Raw genomic sequence first — 18,474 nt, 5'->3', positions numbered from 1 at the left:
CCTTATCTCAGCGAGAGAAGCTCAAAAACAGCATAAAACTGCATTACAGTGCCACGGCTTAAACTAAGTGTTTAAAAACAAGTTTCATACTCAGAACTTTGGCAAATGGGATACACTACATGGGCAAAGTGGTTTCAAGTCACTTTGTGTGGACAATTTCACAGGAAACACAATGTTTCAAAAACAGCCTTATCTCAGCGAGAGAAGCTCAAAAACAGCATAAAACTGCATTACAGTGCCACGGCTTAAACTAAGTGTTTAAAAACAAGTTTCATACTCAGAACTTTGGCAAATGGGATAGAATACATGGACAATGTGGTTTCAAGTCACTTTGTGTGGACAATCTCACAGGAAACACAATGATTCAAAAACAACCTTATCTCAGCGAGAGAAGCTCAAAAACAGCATAAAACTGCATTACAGTGCCACGGCTTAAACTAAGTGTTTAAAAACAAGTTTCATACTCAGAACTTTGGCAAATGGGATACACTACATGGGCAAAGTGGTTTCAAGTCACTTTGTGTGGACAATTTCACAGGAAACACAATGTTTCAAAAACAGCCTTATCTCAGCGAGAGAAGCTCAAAAACAGCATAAAACTGCATTACAGTGCCACGGCTTAAACTAAGTGTTTAAAAACAAGTTTCATACTCAGAACTTTGGCAAATGGGATAGAATACATGGACAATGTGGTTTCAAGTCACTTTGTGTGGACAATCTCACAGGAAACACAATGATTCAAAAACAACCTTATCTCAGCGAGAGAAGCTCAAAAACAGCATAAAACTGCATTACAGTGCCACGGCTTAAACTAAGTGTTTAAAAACAAGTTTCATACTCAGAACTTTGGCAAATGGGATAGAATACATGGACAAACCAAAAAGTGATCAAAAAGTCATACTATAGCATGTCGTCCAAAAAGTGATCAAAAAGTCATACTATAGCATGTCGTCCGAAATATGATCAAAAAGTCATACTATAGCATGTCGTCCGAAAAGTGATCAAAAAGTCATACTATAGCATGTCGTCCAAAAAGTGATCAAAAAGTCATACTATAGCATGTCGTCCGAAATATGATCAAAAAGTCATACTATAGCATGTCGTCCGAAAAGTGATCAAAAAGTCATACTATAGCATGTCGTCCAAAAAGTGATAAAAAAGTCATACTATAGCATGTCGTCCAAAAAGTGATAAAAAAGTCATACTATAGCATGTCGTCCGAAAAGTGATAGCATGTCGTCCGAAATATGATCAAAAAGTCATACTATAGCATGTCGTCCGAAATATGATCAAAAAGTCATACTATAGCATGTCGTCCGAAAAAAAGTGATCAAAAATCAAAAAGTCATACTATAGCATGTCGTCCAAAAAGTGATCAAAAAGTCATACTATAGCATGTCGTCCGAAAAGTGATAAAAAAGTCATACTGTAGCCTGTCGTCTAAAAAGTGATAAAAAAAAGTCATACTATAGCATGTCGTCCAAAAAGTGATAGCATGTCGTCCGAAATATGATCAAAAAGTCATACTATAGCATGTCGTCCGAAAAGTGATAAAAAAGTCATACTATAGCATGTCGTCCGAAAAGTGATCAAAAAGTCATACTATAGCATGTCGTCCGAAATATGATCAAAAAGTCATACTATAGCATGTCGTCCAAAAAGTGATCAAAAAGTCATACTATAGCATGTCGTCCGAAAAGTGATCAAAAAGTCATACTATAGCATGTCGTCCGAAAAAGTAATCAAAAAGTCATACTATAGCATGTCGTCCGAAATATGATCAAAAAGTCATACTATAGCATGTCGTCCAAAAAGTGATCAAAAAGTCATACTATAGCATGTCGTCCAAAAAGTCATACTATAGCATGTCGTCCAAAATACTATAGCATGTCGTCTAGTCATACTATAGCATGTCGTCCAAAAAGTGATAAAAAAGTCATACTATAGCATGTCGTCCAAAAAGTGATAAAAAAGTCATACTGTAGCAAAAAGTGTCGTCGTCCAAAAAGTGATGTCGTCCGAAAAATCAAAAAGTCATACTATAGCATGTCGTCCGAAAAAGTGATCAAAAAGTCATACTATAGCATGTCATACTATAGCATGTCGTCCAAAATATGATAAAAAAGTCATACTATAGCATGTCGTCCGAAAAGTGATAAAAAAGTCATACTATAGCATAAAAAGTGATAAAAAAGTCAGTCATACTATAGCATGTAGTCCGAAAAGTGATAAAAAAGTCATACTATAGCATGTCGTCCGAAAAGTGATCAAAAAGTCATACTATAGCATGTCGTCCGAAAAGTGATCAAAAAGTCATACTATAGCATGTCGTCCGAAAAGTGATCAAAAAGTCATACTATAGCATGTCGTCCGAAAAGTGATCAAAAAGTCATACTATAGCATGTCGTCCGAAAAGTGATCAAAAAGTCATACTATAGCATGTCGTCCGAAAAGTGATCAAAAAGTCATACTATAGCATGTCGTCCAAAAAGTGATCAAAAAGTCATACTATAGCATGTCGTCCAAAAAGTGATCAAAAAGTCATACTATAGCATGTCGTCCGAAATATGATCAAAAAGTCATACTATAGCATGTCGTCCGAAATATGATCAAAAAGTCATACTATAGCATGTCGTCCGAAAAGTGATCAAAAAGTCATACTATAGCATGTCGTCCAAAAAGTGATCAAAAAAAATACTCATAGCATGTCGTCCGAAAAAGTGATCAAAAAGTCATACTATAGCATGTCGTCCGAAAAGTGATATGATCAAAAAGTCATACTATAGCATGTCGTCCAAAAAGTGATCAAAAAGTCATACTATAGCATGTCGTCCGAAAAAGTGATCAAAAAGTCATACTATAGCATGTCGTCCGAAAAGTGATCAAAAAGTCATACTATAGCATGTCGTCCAAAAAGTGATCAAAAAGTCATACTATAGCATGTCGTCCAAAAAGTGATCAAAAAGTCATACTATAGCATGTCTGATTGGTCCATTCTGTCTCCTTTGTAACTCTACACCGTTTCTACTAAACTGACAACAATGGATGATCTGGTTGCCTTTCATTTTCATTATATACACATATTTATATATATTATTATTATTATTATCATCATAATATAATATATTATTCGTTTTCATATTTTTTACATGCTATAGTATGATTTTTTTTGACATATTTTCGACCGCATGCTATAGTATGACTTTTTTTTAAATATTTTTGATGACATACCATAACATGACTATACAGCTGCAGATATCAAATGGTCAGTACTTGCATAGCCTTTTATCACCTTGGCGGTGTCAAAGCTTTTACTGTTGTCAATTCATCCATTCATCATGTGTTTTCACCTGTGTTTGCAGCATCAGTTACCATGGTGATCTAGCCAGCTTAAAAGAGAGCCAACTTCATGACACTGACAACCCTGGCTTTTAGTCTCAACATACCTCGCCAGCCCACTAATCTCGCTTCGTACTACACCCCCCAGAGTAGAGCATCTCCTGTAATTATCTTTCCTAATTTATTGAAATATAATGTCAAATTTATGTAGATACAACGTAGACTCAGAGGCAACGCATATAGACAAGGGAAATATAAAAACAAAACAAAGCTTGATTTATAGAGGCATAGTCATATCCAATTGCTGACTTGTGGTAAATAAATAATATATGATTGCTTGATTTGAAAAGTCCCTCTTTGCTTCCTTAATTGTCCCTTCACTCAAGCATGCCGGGGATCAGGTACCCCACCCTGCCCCCCCAAAAAAGGTCTCTCTAAAACCCCTCCGTGAAAACTAATATGACCTTTCATCTCCTGAGCAGTCAAGCAGATCTAAAATTGCACAACACTGCAACTAAAAGGCGGATAAGGAGATCAAATTAATTTCACTTCTCACCTGTTGTGATTTCTTTAGTACTTGGTCGGCTTGGTGGCTGTTCAGAAAAATGTCAGTAAGTTTGTGCGTGTCTTATTGTGTGTCTGCAAAAAGAGAGCGAAAAGGGAGGATTGTATCAAGTAGCCAATATGTTTTCCCTCCACTGGGTCCCTTGGCCACGAACAATAGCCAGTGCTGTTTGTTCTTGCTTACCTGGGGCTTTAGTCTCCAGTGAGTCGGAGCAAGCACCCAGCCAGTATCTATTCTCCTCGAACACAGCTTCAGCACAGAGACACATTGTCCGCAGCTTTTTTAATTAAAGACCCCCCGGTCGACACTCTGTGCCAGGTGACCTGAACTGCTCCGGGCCCACATGTGTCTGCCACTATCCTCTCCGCTGGGGATAAGTCTCAGTGGATAATTGGAGGGGGAAATGCTATACTGCTATCATGAGATGGAGGAAGGATTATCTACCGAGGACATTAACTTAAGAGGCGGAGACAGAGGAATAATGTGATGTTTTCTTCTTGCTACACTCAGCCTACCAGCCTCATTCTCCTACCTTTTACCGCCTCGCTCTGTCTCAAGACCAGGTTATAAGAGAGGGAGGGGGAAACTGAGTAACTTTTTTTTCAAATGAATTTCACCTGCTCCTCATCTCTGCTGAATTAAAGAGTTAGTCCTAAGCAGGTTTCCAAGCAGAGCCGTCATGGAGTGTCCAGAGAGAAGACTGCTGCATGTAGCCTTCCTCCTTTTTCTGCATATTTTGTCTGTCATCTGTGTCTCCAATCAAAAAACTACAGGTACATCAAATTAAGACTGTTGGTTTATCCGGATAATGCTTAAATCCTATTTATGTTTAAAGTTGTGTTTCGAGTGGTTTAAAAAGTTTGAGGTAGTTTGGAGGTTTTGCGGTTCAAAAGGAATAATTTCATTTCATTTTCACCTCTGCCCCGTGGTTTTGCTCAGTTTCCTGGTGTGTTCTGTCCGATGCCGAGGAGCAGAAGTGTTTGGATCTTGCTGGGAACGCTACAGCCCGGAGTGTAAGAGGAACGCTGCAATGTGTCCGTGGCCTGAACACCAGGGATTGCATGGATAAAATCAAGGTAAACAAGGAAACGGAAAAGTGGATTTTCCAGTGTGCATTACAGAATATGATGATCTTGCTTTTCATTATTTACTCCAACTGCGAAGAATATTCTAATTTAGTGTGGGGGTGGTTATAGACTGAAATTTGAAAGATAGAAGATATCATCTTCAGTAGTCATTTTTCAATGTATCTACATCTATATTTGCACTAGTACATATTTATGTTCTTTTTCTCCATCGTGTAGTCTATCCTTTGTGTTAATTTTAATCTTTTGTGTTACTGTATTTGTAATGTTCCTCTTTTGTGTTACTTTTTAGTTTGGCATCGATGTACCACTACTCTTAAATCCGATTCTGATCTTCATTAGCAATCAATAATAGTTTTTTTTTTTTAATTTATTTATTTTTTTATAGAAATATCTCTCTTTCATCTATGGCATCTGACAGCAGGTCTGTCTTATACATGTCATTGCAATATTTTGAGCTCCATGGAACTGGTCCCAAAGGAACCCACATAACTTTTTTTCCTGCATATTTTTCTTGCCATTTATAAGAACCATGTGTTTTTTCAGAATGGGACAGCAGATGCAGCCTCCCTGTTGGCGGATGACATCTATGCTGCTGGTCTCTGCCAAGGCCTGGAGCTCGCTGCAGGAGAGTCCCACAACGGTGTAGGTAAGTAACATGTTTGAGCCCTGGAGCAGGTAATACAGGACAACGTTTATGACTCAGCAGCTTGTCTACTGCGAGAGTCTGAATAATGACAAAGTTGAAACGTGTTAAAATGTCATGCAGCTTATTGATGAGTGCTATTTTTTTTTTTTTCGTACCCCTGTTCTAAAAATGAACTCCCGTTTCCTCTGTCCCCGTCTGTTCTCTCCCTCCAGATGGTATCAGCTACTATGTGGTGGCAATGGCTCGTCGCTCCTCCTCAGACCTGTCCCTGCTGGAGATGCACGAGCGCAGCTCTTGTCACCCCGGCATACGTACCACAGTGGGGTGGACTGTTCCTATTGGGTACCTGGTCAACACGTCCCAAATCAGTGTAGGGGAGCAGTGCAACTTTCCCAGAGGTGAGGTCGAGGGGGACGGAGAGGGGGGGAAGAGATGCGTTTGCGTCGGGGTGTGTTGATGTGTGGAAGGTATACGAGAGGTTCAGAGGGAGGTGTGTGGGAGGTGGAGGTGGGGGTAGCAGTGCAGTGGAACAAAGAGGTGAAGGGATGGAGGAGACTGGAGGTAAGAGGAGAGGAGTCACAGAACAGTGCATCGTTCTGTAAATGTGAGCAGGTAGGACATACAAGTGTGTGAAGGTGAGGATGAGGACAAGTGAAACATAACGATGGAGGATAAACATTTTCTGATCAAAATCTGTTGTGTCCGTTTGTTGTTATGGTTCTCTGGCCTGTGGCTCCTCAACTCAGGGGCAAGGCAAACCAAGAATTCACTATTTCCAGACTTTTCTTTTTGAAGACATTTTCACCGAGGGACTGCCTTTTAAATGAAACACACCGAGGAGGAAAATTTAAAAAAAAAAAACACTTTTTGGTGATCCAAAATCTGAAATAGTGATGCGAGTCACAACTGCTTCATAAGGTCCAAAAGCTAAACAAAGCAGACAGGGAAAACTCGAGCATTAGTTAGAATTGCACAAAAAAAGAACAAAATCCAAACTTATTCAATCTTATAATATCACATTAAATTAATATTTACAAAAAAGAACAGCTGTAAGCTACAAAAGTGCTTTCTTCGATAACAAACAAGGCCAAACCATCTAACTTAATTTCTAAACCATTATCAATGCTTCCTCAGAATCGACATTCTTCATTTGACGGACTTTTTCTCCCTTTCTATTGCCAGCGGTGGGGAATTTCTTTGGTTACAGCTGCGTGCCGGGTGTTAAGGACCCTCAGCACGATCCCAGAGGCAACAACCCGAAGAACCTCTGCGAGGCCTGTATAGGAGACGAGAACGACAGACACATATGTGCCAGCAACCACAGAGAGAGGCATTACGGAGACGCAGGCGCGCTGAGGTAACAACTCTGACTATTAACACGGAGAATATTATGCTAATAGCACCCGGAGGGGGAATAATTGTTTCAATTGCTGCCACTGTGTCTCCATTTCAGCCTTCTGTATCCATAAAACAAAAATAGTGAGTAATTACAGCTGCCTGCTCTGAAAGAATAGAGATGATAATAATAATAAAAAATAAATGATGAACTGGTAATAATTCTAGTGAGTCTGTTTTTTTTGTGGTTTTTTTAAGTATATTGACAGACAAGAACTCCACTCATTAAAACAGACTGTAGCCAGATCAAAATAAGAGAACACAAACCATTTAAATGGCCAATTTCTGTGCACTGTAATTCCTTTTTAATGCCAGTTCCACCAATTGCCTGCATGTAATAATTATCGACAATGAGATCGCGGTGTGTTGCTCTGCAGTAGTGCTGTGCAGCAGCGCTGTGCAAAACGGCCTTTGGCATTGTAGTAAGTGTGTTTGAGATGGGAATAAAGGGGCTGCAGGGGACGGATGATTTCATAGCGTCTTGAAAGTGCAACAATAGGTGGCTGAGGGAGTTTTCTTATGGTCTCTGGAGTCACACTGCTAAAATAACACATTCCCGACTGCGATCCTCTTTGATCCATGTTTTGATCTATTTATAGATGAAATGTGCCTGATTGTGTGTGTGTGTGTGTGTGTTTCCTTTCAGGTGTGTGGCAGAGAACCTCGGCGACGTGGCTTTTGTCAAGCACACAACAGTCTTTGACAATTTGGACGGTCAGCGCATTTTAAAAACTACACCACCGGGTGATAATGAGATCATTTAAAATGATCTATGATTAGATTGCTTGGTACTGTTAGAGAGTGCTACTCCCTGTCAAGACACAGGATGTCAGTGTTTCACAATGTATTTTTTCCATTTTACAACATGTGGAATCCCGGAAACAATGAGCTGATTACACTTAAACTACGTGGTTTATGATCATACGTGTGAGAAAGTGAGATGGAGAAACGGGAATAAAAGAGAAGATTAGAGTGAGCGAGAGAAAGAAACAGATATCACAAGATCGGACGGACAGACGGACGGATGGACGGAGGTGCAGACATTTTTTGGTCCGGCAACGGAGATCCCTAACTCTCCGTTTGCTGCATCTGCTCCTCTGCTTTGGGCAACAGCCAAAATTAATGGTGATCATTATCGCCGTCACGCTACACAGGCTCTGCTGGTCCAGTCGAGAAGGGACGGTTTGACGCCAGCTCCACAAACACCGCAGCTGTTTAACGAAGCATACTTTATCATATGGTTCAAAAATGTCCAGAGTCGGACCAATTAACCGAGGTCAAGAAAACACAGAAGGTCTGTGCTGCTGTCAGGGGAGGCTGTAGCTTCAAGGTAGTCCTCTACATAAATATCCAACAAATAAAGTCAACACACTGAATCAGTCATTGAGAAATACACGAATAGATAAATGTGTTATCACGAACAAATGAATTAGAGCACAAAATCAAAACATACTGTATTAAAGCAGTTCTTACAAGAAGATTGGAAGCTTCAATTCTTAGTTGATGGCATAAAGAATAAATAACATACCTATATACAAGTAAAGCTTATGGGGAATAAACATTTAGTCAGTCAAATAGAGGATTTATATTGCTGCTTCCTTGACTAGAATTTTCTAACTATAAATAGAGTTGTAGGTGAGAAGATCAACGTCACTCTGATGTCTGTCAGTTTAATACAGCTGCCGGGGTTCTAAGCTCCAGGATTTCACAGCACCTGGACAAGAAAAAGCCCAGTTTTTACATTTTGGTTTCGTTGGTTTTGGGTTTAATGCTCGGTAGGCTTAGCCATATAGAACTGTATTTACCAGACAGCATCGTCTCATGTAACTCAAATCAAGTGTTATTTCCCAAAATTTGCCTTTCATTAAATTGGATCTGACTTGCATTCAATCCTGTCCTACCCAGGTAAGAACCAGGAGTCCTGGGCCCTGGATCTGGAGCTGGAGGACCTGAAGCTGCTGTGTCCAGATGGAACTGAGGCGGGCCTGGACGAGTATGAGCGATGCCACCTGGCAGCAGTCCCTGCCAATGCTGTGGTGGTGCGCATGGAGGACAAGTGCCGCGTCTGGAAATACCTGGAACGTTTACAGGTGAGTGTGAATAGAAATTGCATCAGCTGTCTGTGTATGTCTGTGTTTTGACCCAGATATATGTGTGTGTGCGTTATGTTTGTCTTTTATCTCCCTGGAGTTTGTTATTGATCTGCAGGTCTCAGTGGGCAGGTATCTGCTAAATTGTCATCCTTCTTCCTTACCGAGCGTGTGGGAGAAGCCAGGACGACTTATACGTCCTGCGCTGATCCCCAGGCTGCACATACACGCAATCTCAAAGACACACATGTACAGAGAACACGCCAACGCACATCCATGCGTGCCCTCATGCATTAAGCGCTGTCGCACACGCTCTCTCTCCTGCAGAATGCGTTTGGCAACGCCACAGAGGGCTTCAGCCTGTTCAGCTCAGTCGGCTATGGCCAATCCGATCTGCTCTTCAGCGATGCCACCCACCACCTGCAGAGAGTTCTGGGTAGCTACACCTCTTGGCTGGGCCCCACTTATACCACCATGCTGCAAGCCTTCGAGTGCGAGGGTAAGAGTGACGATGTGCGCAGTTTGCCTGCGTGTAAAAAGTGTGTTTATGCGGATTTGCTGATGAAGAGTGGGTGGCTAAGTGGCTGGAGGAGTGTTTTCTCCTTTTGTGTGCGTGTGCGTGTGCGTGTGCGTGTGTGTGTGTGTGTGTGTGTGTGTGTGTGCGTGTGTGTATCCACTGCAGCTGTTCTCTCATTATTGCACTTTCCCACCAACAGGCTTCTGCTGATGGAAGAGGAGGAAGACATCCAGCGTATCAACTTCCACCCCATCCCGCCGTCTTCATCCTCCAGTTCTTCCTTCACTCCCTGCCATCTGTGTCCTTCTGTCTCACTATCTCTCCGTCTTTCTGCTTCGCTTTCCTCCTGCATTTCACCAACCAATCTCTTTTATTATGTCCTTGCCCTCCTCCAACCTAGTATGTCTTCTAATATACTGGCTGGCAGGGTAAGACAACGCTAAGAGGGGCTAATCGGCTATTAAAGCTTATTAAAAAAAAAAAAAAAAAAAAAAAAAAACCCAGAAATTGAGAGTGTTTTTAAAAAAAATTTTTTTTTAAAGGATACAGGGAGGAAAAGAGTGGGAAATACAAAGGAATAGGATAGAAATAGACAACAATAGAATAGAAAATAAGTTAATATCTGTTGTGGTTCTTGTGTTATTGACAGATTGTTGCTTTTTAAAGGCTTTTCATCAGGATTTTAGTGGAATTACCCCTTAAACATTAAACATGTCCCCCTAAAACTGATCTCCATGTTCCTACCTTGCATGTTTGATGGGAAAATGCATCCTTCTTGGCTTGTTGCATTAGTCTAAGCTTCAGTACCACCCCACCCTTCCCCCTCCCACAGGGTCTGTCTCTGGCACTGAACAACTGGGTGCTATTAACTTTGAGCTTAGAAGTCTCAGTTACGGTATGTGTGCATGTGTGTGTGTGTGTGTGAGCATACACTTTTTTTTCCCACAGCCATTATTGCCCTAATTGGCTGTCTGGCATATTATACTGTTTGCGTGTGAGTGAGAGAAAGTGTGTGTGTCTGTGTGTGTCTATGTGTGTGTGTGTGTGTGTGTGTGTGTGTGTGTGTGTGTGTGTGTGTGTGTGTGTATGTTAATACACTATGCCTATGTGTTCGTGTGTGTTGATAGGATTGCTGCTTTCCCATGGCTTGTATAGCTTACTACCTTTGGATCACTGCTTTCTCACGTCTGGTATGGTGGACTGGACTGTGCCAGCTCACAGTGTATTGTAACATTATACAGTTAGAGGAAAGGGGATGCAGGCTTGGGTTGCCTCCAATGACCCTTAAAAGAGTCTTTAAAAAAAAGAAAGAAAACAAATCTTCATCTGTGACATTAGCATCACCCAGATTTCCCCACAGGTGCTTTGAAAAACCTTCTCTACTGCTACTGTTTTTATCCACTTCAAGTTGTGTGTGTTTTTCTACAAGATTTCATTCATACTTTGCTACCAGTAACGAGATGTTGATGATGATCGGAGGTAAGAGTTACTAACAGGAGGACGTTCAAGGCTGTAGTCTTATAAAATAAACTTCACGAAGAAGAATGTTAGGAGAAAATTGTTCTGTTACTCACAAACTAACGTGAGAAGCAAACCCACAATCTCCAAGGCTGGAATAGTTAGTTCCGGCCTCCCCCACCTGCGCACAACAGACCGTTGTTTTGTATTCCTCCTTACAAACTGTTATCACTTTCCCATGAACAGGGACTGCCCCTGCTCAGCTATGTTGTACATAAGCTTCTGCTATAAATAAAGGAAGAAGGAACTGTTCAGCGCGACTCTGTCATAGCGACGTGTGTGCGCTGTGCAGGGTGCCCTTTGTACAAAGTAAGATTCTGTGTCTGACTTCTTTGTTGTTCTCTACACAGGTCGAGTGATAATCTGTAGGATTCTCCCGACATAATCTTGGTCCTTCGAGCCGGATGATCAGACGGGGAGGTTGACGGGAGGACTCCGACCTGCAGTCCGTCGACGGCCGGTCACAAGAGTGACCGAAAAAGACCTTAGACTGTGAATTCAGTCAAGGCCAGGATTAGAACCGGATCCTCGGACCACCCTGACTGATCATCCGAACAAAAAGAGACAACTAAGTGAGTATATGACACATAAAGTACGGGATAGAGATAGGGAAATCTCTAAGAAGTAAGATAAAGTAATTTCTTACTAAGAAGTAAGATAAAGTAATTTCTTACTAAAGTAAGATAAAGTAATTTCTTACTAGAAACAGAATAAAGTAAATTTCTGTTCAGGGAGAGAGATAAGGGAGAAGATAGAGATAAGGAAATCTCTAAAAAGTAAGATAAAGTAATTTCTTACTAAAGTAAGATAAAGTAATTTCTTACTAGAAACAGAATAAAGTAAATTTCTGTTCAGGGAGAGAGATAAGGGAGAAGATAGAGATAAGGAAATCTCTAAAAAGTAAGATAAAGTAATTTCTTACTAAAGTAAGATAAAGTAATTTCTTACTAGAAACAGAATAAAGTAAATTTCTGTTCAGGGAGAGAGATAAGGGAGAAGAGAATTAAGGTATTTTCAGTGATATAGAAAATCACACCTAATTCTCAAGATTTATTGTTTTATGTCACAAAAATGAAGTACACACGGCGACCTGAGTAAGCTCTACCCGCACTGTATTAGTCAGTGTAGAAGCTTGGTAGAATAACTTCACTCAGACTAACCTCATGTGTGAGAAATTTTTGTGATAACTGAATGTCTTACAGAGAATTAAGGTATTTTCAGTGATATAGAAAATCACACCTAATTCTCAAAATTTATTGTTTTATGTCACCAAAATGAAGTACACACGGCGACCTGAGTAAGCTCTACCCGCACTGTATTAGTCAGTGTAGAAGCTTGGTAGAATAACTTCACTCAGACTAACCTCATGTGTGAGAAATTTTGGTGATAACTGAATGTCTTACAATATTTTATCCATCGTACGTGTTGAAACAGACTTAGGAAATAAAGAAGAAAATTATTTTTTTTTTTTGAAAACAACGATAAACCAATAACTGAAGTATATTACCACTATATACCAAAGGACCTACGTGATATCGTACATGCATTTAAAGCCCTGATACCAGAAGACATAGGACGTGAATTAATGTTCAAAATAGACGTAGACAATATAGAAAATGGGAGGTAAAAGTACCAAGGAGAGCACTCCAGATGGACAATTTATGGAAAAACAATGTCCAGGAGCCGGCAAAATTGCGATTAAATGGAACAAAAAGTTCGACTTCAAGGGACGACTAGACACAAAAGAGGTTCTAGGCTTACAGGTCCAATTAAAAACCGAAATAAGCCAGACTACAAACAAAAAAAGGAGAAAACGGAGACATGACGAGTACAACTTCAGTGAAAAATGGTTGACAGAAAGTAAGAGAAGAGACACACAGAGACAAGAGAGGAAACAGAAGAAAGTAAATAAAAAGGGAAGAACCGCGTCTGCTTTATCAGTGGGTGTGAAAGAAGACGATGATTCTGCAGTCAGATCATCCGCTCCACCACACCCACCCGCACAGATAGAAAGAGAGCATGAAGCGAGAAGGCAGAGAGCCAACGAGAGAGAGGAAAGACAAAGACAGAGAGAAAGGAGAAGACTAGAGGCAGAGACGAGACGGAAAACCTTGAGAAAGTCGACTTGGAGTCCAAAACAGGTGACAGGACACTCACCAAGTACAAGAAAAAGGTCAACTCAAAAAGTAAAGGAAATTTACCCTAATGTTTCGTTACAAAACCATGTGAAAAAATACAGACCGGGTTATACAGGAGATACCAGTAACTCAGACGATGACTGGAAGACAGACACATCCGACTGTGAGGACTGTGGTCCCACACCACAAGGTATCTACCCACTAATACAAGTACCGAATCCAAGATATGGACAACCAATAGGACCTGACGGCGTCCGAGACGACCACCCGACTATAGCAGTGTACAGACCATGGAGCGGACACGACCGTAGAAAGGCCACCTCGGACATCCACCACCCAGGAGGAAAGAGTGGAAATGCAGATGAGTGTGTGAGAAAGTTACAGGGAATATTCGCATTTGCATATGAAGGAAAATACTATACATATACCAGACTACCCCAAGGTTTCACACACAGCCCCACACTATATACACAAACACTAGAAAATTCAATGCAAAAATGTCCAAACTTAATTAAAGGAAAGTATTTGCTGTATGTAGATGATATCCTGGTCACAGGACACACCAGAGATGACTGTAAGAACAATTCGCTAAAAATACTGAGACATTTGTGTGAAGAAGGCCACAAATCATCAAAAACCAAGCTGCAATGGTGTAGACAGTCAGTAAAGTATTTAGGACACATAGTGACCGATACTGGCAAAATGTTAGATCCAAAAAGACAGCTTGTAATTCAAAATACTCCGAGGCCCGAAACCAAACAGCAAATGATGTCCTTCTTGGGGCTGTGCAACTATTGTCGAGTATGGATTCCAGATTACACAAGACTAGCACAGCCCCTCCAAAATTCTATACATGGGAAAACAATGGCTATGAAAGATAGAATAGAATGGACATCGGGACTAGAAACAACATTTTGTGACTTAAAAAAGGCTCTACAGACACATGTATTACTAAACAGACCAAATTATTCAACACCATTTCGACTGCATGTTAGCAACAACAACGGATTTATGAGTGCAGTATTACTACAGAAATCAGGAGACAGACTTATGCCACTAGCGTATTACTCCAAGAAACTAGATCCAGTGGCTACAGGACAACCATCGTGCGTGCAAACAGTCATGGCAGCAGCGCTCGCAATAGAACAAAGTGCAGATATAGTGTTAACACATCAAGTAATCGTCACTACCAATTGTGATATTCCGCTCATATTGTTACAAACGCCTCTACCATTTGTAACAAATGCACGGTTGCTGGCATTAATATCTACTTTAATGTCACAACAGCACATTTCCTTTGCAAAAATTGGCACACTGCAATCTACATGTGTTGCTACTCCAACAGATGGTACACCACATTGTTGCAAAATGAAAATAGAACAAGAAGTGAAACCAAGAACAGATGTGACAACTGCACCACAGTCACATCAAATGAAAATTTTTGTAGATGGCTCTGCAAGCAAAGACTCATTAGGAAAAAACCGTGTAGGTTACGCAGTAACTACTGTTGACACAATTGTAGAAGCGAGACCACTCCCACCCACATTTTCAGCCCAAACTGCAGAGCTACACGCAGTTACAAGAGCATGCACATTGTTTAAAGGGAAACATATCTGTGTGTACACAGACAGTCAATATGTTCACGACTCAGTGCACCATTTCGCTAAAATGTGGGCACGCAGAGGAATGCAGTCAGCAACAGGAAAACCACTGACACATAGCGCAAAGATGATAGAGTTATTAGAAGCAGTTTCACTACCTGCTTCACTTGCATTATGTAAATGTGCAGCCCACAAAACAGACAACTCAGATATCACAAAGGGAAATAATTTTGCGGATACAGCTGCAAAAGCCGCTGCAACACAAACCCAAAAACATTCTCAAATTTTACTATGACAAACAACAAACATTGATAATGACATCCTAACAAGCGCTCAAAAAACCGCACCCACAGTAGAACAAAAAACATGGCACAATAGAGGAGCAACAGAACAACAAGGCATACTATATATTGACAAGAAACCAATACTACCAAAATCCCTTCATGAAGCAGCATGTTTAGTGAGTCATGGGAATACCCATGTCTCAACAGGAGGGATGGTAACACTAACAAACAAATATTACTATACTATAAATTTCGAAACCTCAGCAAAAATTTTCGTAAATAAATGCATGATATGCCTAAAAAACAATTCACAGGGAAATGTAAGACCAAAACGAGGACAATTCCCAAAACCAACCCATCCATTTCATACAATACACATGGACTTCATAGAATTATCCAACTCAAATGAAGGAAGGTATGCACTGGTAATAATATGTGCATACTCAAACTGGGTTGAAATATACCCATTAAAAAGAAACGATGCAAGCAGTGTAGCACGAAAACTATGCTCACACTATATTCCAACATATGGAATACCTAGAATAATACGATCAGACAATGGAACACATTTTGTAAATGAACTTATAAAACAAATGAGCAAGACTCTAGGAATACAACTAAAAAACCACTGTGCATACCACCCGCAGAGTGCAGGTTTAGTAGAAAGATCTACATGGATACATCAATCACATTGCAAATTGGTTACGGAAGCGGTGAAGGCAGCACTTAGTGGAAAAGACTAGAGAATTCCCAGGACAGCTCACTGGACATCTGACAGGATAAGCCTGCAGAGTCTGGGGGCACAGATTGAATCTGGTACTGTGAACTAGTGAAGAAACCAACGCTGACGGCCCCAATGGGCCTACCCAGCCCTAAGTGACCGCCTGCAGGAGACACCAGCCCCGAGAATGTTAGTTCTGAAACTCCTCCTAGCACTCTCAGTGCTCGGAAATCATGAAGCAACCCCCACCATAGGCCGACATAAAGACCCCTGTCATGGAGGCAGTAAAGAGACCTGGGGACACACGGCTGACGTATTATGGTTTTGTTATAATGGCACCATAAATGCAACACTCATAATACCTACGAATCAGATGGTAAAGAAAAACGGAGGCTGGCCACATACTCCAGCCAGTTGGGAAGGGTATGTGTGGTATGTAGAACATAAAACCAGGGCCGACTTTGGTGGTGCCAACTGGGGGTATGTAGCTGCTACAGGGGCTACAGATTGGAAAGACAACTCTTATGGCTGGCAGACCAAACTAAAAGGCAACATTACCAAGCTGACATACTCAAAAGAAAAAATAACATTCCACGTGTTCGCAAACAACCTCGAACCCAATCAAGGACCCAATTGCACAATAATACAAATTTGTGCATGGGCCAGAGGTTATGACCCCTGCTGGCAACTAGCATTCTGTAAAGTAGAAAAATCCACACTGGGCAAAATCCAGACAGGATCAACAACAACCACGAACAATCTCAAACCATCACCAGTAGACAAAGAAGCCAACACTGTCTATATAATAGGAAAAGGCGAATTTGACTATGACTGGAGAACCCACATGACGAATCACGAAGCCAGGCATAACACATGGTACAATTCCATAGTTCGAATTCTAAAAGAAGGACGGGTCAACAGCTCATGTTATGTGTGTAGTGTTATGCCAAAAACAGTAAGTGAATCCGCCATAGTTAAACCCGAACCCTACAAAATGGCCGAGTCGTTTTGCATACTGTACGGACTAGCACACAAGACATCTCCCAGATCCAACAGTGCATTCAGCAACGGAAAACGAGATACGTTATTTCCAGGGTGGTATAAGATGAACACAACAGGACAAGGAGAATGTACTACCTTTAACGGACAACTTGTCAGAATGAATTATTCAGGCCAGGTATTTGAATCCATTTACCGACCGGTAATGACTGTACCAGACGACCACATACCTAAAACAGCAGATCTTTGTTTCACCAGACACAATCCCAGAATCGACAACATCAGAGTAGGTGTAACAAAAAATTGTAACCTTACGATAAATGCAACCTGCGGCACAATATGGAATATAACAACATGTAACGTTACAGGCAAACCAGACCTAATAACCCTAAATAATACTCAAGTCTATGGCCCATCTGACGATGGAGGGGAAGCACCCACCGCAGCATTATGGCTCTGTGGAAATCAATTGTGGCAGAGATTGCCACCACATTGGTCAGGAGTTTGTACGCTAATATACTTAACACCTACTCTCAACATCTACTCAAACCTTTCATACTCCACACACCATTACCCACATTATAGGGTAAAAAGAGACACAGGCGAAGACGACGTTAAAATGACCTCAGAAGGGACCAAATTTGGCTCAGGACTATTCCCCTGGTGGGGAACAGTGAATAATGCACACAACATAGATAAACTACACGTCCAACTGGAAAATCTGACCGCCATAGTGAGTGACGGCTTCTCTGCACTATCTCCATGGGTGGCCGCAGTTAGAGCCGCACTGATACAACATAGAATGGCACTTGACCTCCTATTAGCCTCCCAAGGAGGCCTCTGTCATGTGATAGGTGAACAGTGTTGTACATACATCCCCGACATCACAGGTAACATGACTGTCACTGTAGAGCACCTAAATGACTTATTAAAACAGATGAAAAAGGACGATGTACTACCCGAGTCAGGGTGGGATTGGTGGAGCTGGCTCTCCTGGGGAGACTGGAGAGGAAAGCTACTCACCGCATTAACACCCGTACTTTTCATACTAATCCTGTTTTGTGTTTGTACTAGCTGCATTATTCCGATGATGAAGAAGTCTGTTACAGGTCTCGTAGCAGTACAAATACAGGCAGCATTGACACCCTACCACCCACTGCCTACCAACGACGTATCCGAAGGGGAGGACTCTCAGACTGACAGCTCTGACGAGGAGGCTGAAGACTTTGTATGATTAATCTGCTGAAATAATGATGAAGGTGTAACCGAAAGCCGATAGGACTGGTTACAAGCCTGAATGTAATATTAAAGATGAAAGGTCATACATGTTTATATTGTACATATGTTTCTGAGTAACAACAGGAGGGAATGTTAGGAGAAAATTGTTCTGTTACTCACAAACTAACGTGAGAAGCAAACCCACAATCTCCAAGGCTGGAATAGTTAGTTCCGGCCTCCCCCACCTGCGCACAACAGACCGTTGTTTTGTATTCCTCCTTCCAACTGTTATCACTTTCCCATGAACAGGGACTGCCCCTGCTCAGCTATGTTGTACATAAGCTTCTGCTATAAA

General features: G+C 41.1%; 1 protein-coding gene across 1 annotated transcript; it reads left to right on the top strand.

The window, feature by feature from the left end:
* The first annotated feature begins 4,477 nt into the window (after positions 1-4,477).
* On the top strand, positions 4,478-10,119 carry otomp (otolith matrix protein). The gene is made up of 9 exons (XM_069707277.1): positions 4,478-4,677; positions 4,844-4,980; positions 5,536-5,638; positions 5,851-6,036; positions 6,821-6,995; positions 7,680-7,747; positions 8,939-9,123; positions 9,451-9,622; positions 9,840-10,119. The coding sequence occupies exons 1-9, from the start codon at positions 4,584-4,586 to the stop codon at positions 9,848-9,850; spliced, it is 1,131 nt and encodes a 376-aa protein (XP_069563378.1). The 5' UTR covers positions 4,478-4,583; the 3' UTR covers positions 9,851-10,119.
* The last annotated feature ends 8,355 nt before the right edge of the window (positions 10,120-18,474 follow it).

Source organism: Brachyistius frenatus, unplaced genomic scaffold (assembly GCF_029030835.1).
Source record: "Brachyistius frenatus isolate BFR_SWC_R1_liver_20210118 unplaced genomic scaffold, ASM2903083v1 Contig_67, whole genome shotgun sequence".
In the NCBI taxonomy this organism is placed as follows: domain Eukaryota; kingdom Metazoa; phylum Chordata; class Actinopteri; family Embiotocidae; genus Brachyistius; species Brachyistius frenatus.
The sequence above is the reverse complement of the archived record's forward strand: the minus strand, read 5'-3'. Positions and strand labels throughout refer to the sequence as shown.

Coding starts and splice junctions, on each gene's coding strand:
- otomp (XM_069707277.1), top strand. CDS start 4,584: ATGGAGTGTCCAGAGAGAAGACTGCTGCATGTAGCCTTCCTCCTTTTT. Junction 4,981..5,535: donor ATTGCATGGATAAAATCAAG/GTAAACAAGGAA, acceptor GTGTTTTTTCAG/AATGGGACAGCAGATGCAGC. Junction 5,639..5,850: donor AGAGTCCCACAACGGTGTAG/GTAAGTAACATG, acceptor CTCTCCCTCCAG/ATGGTATCAGCTACTATGTG.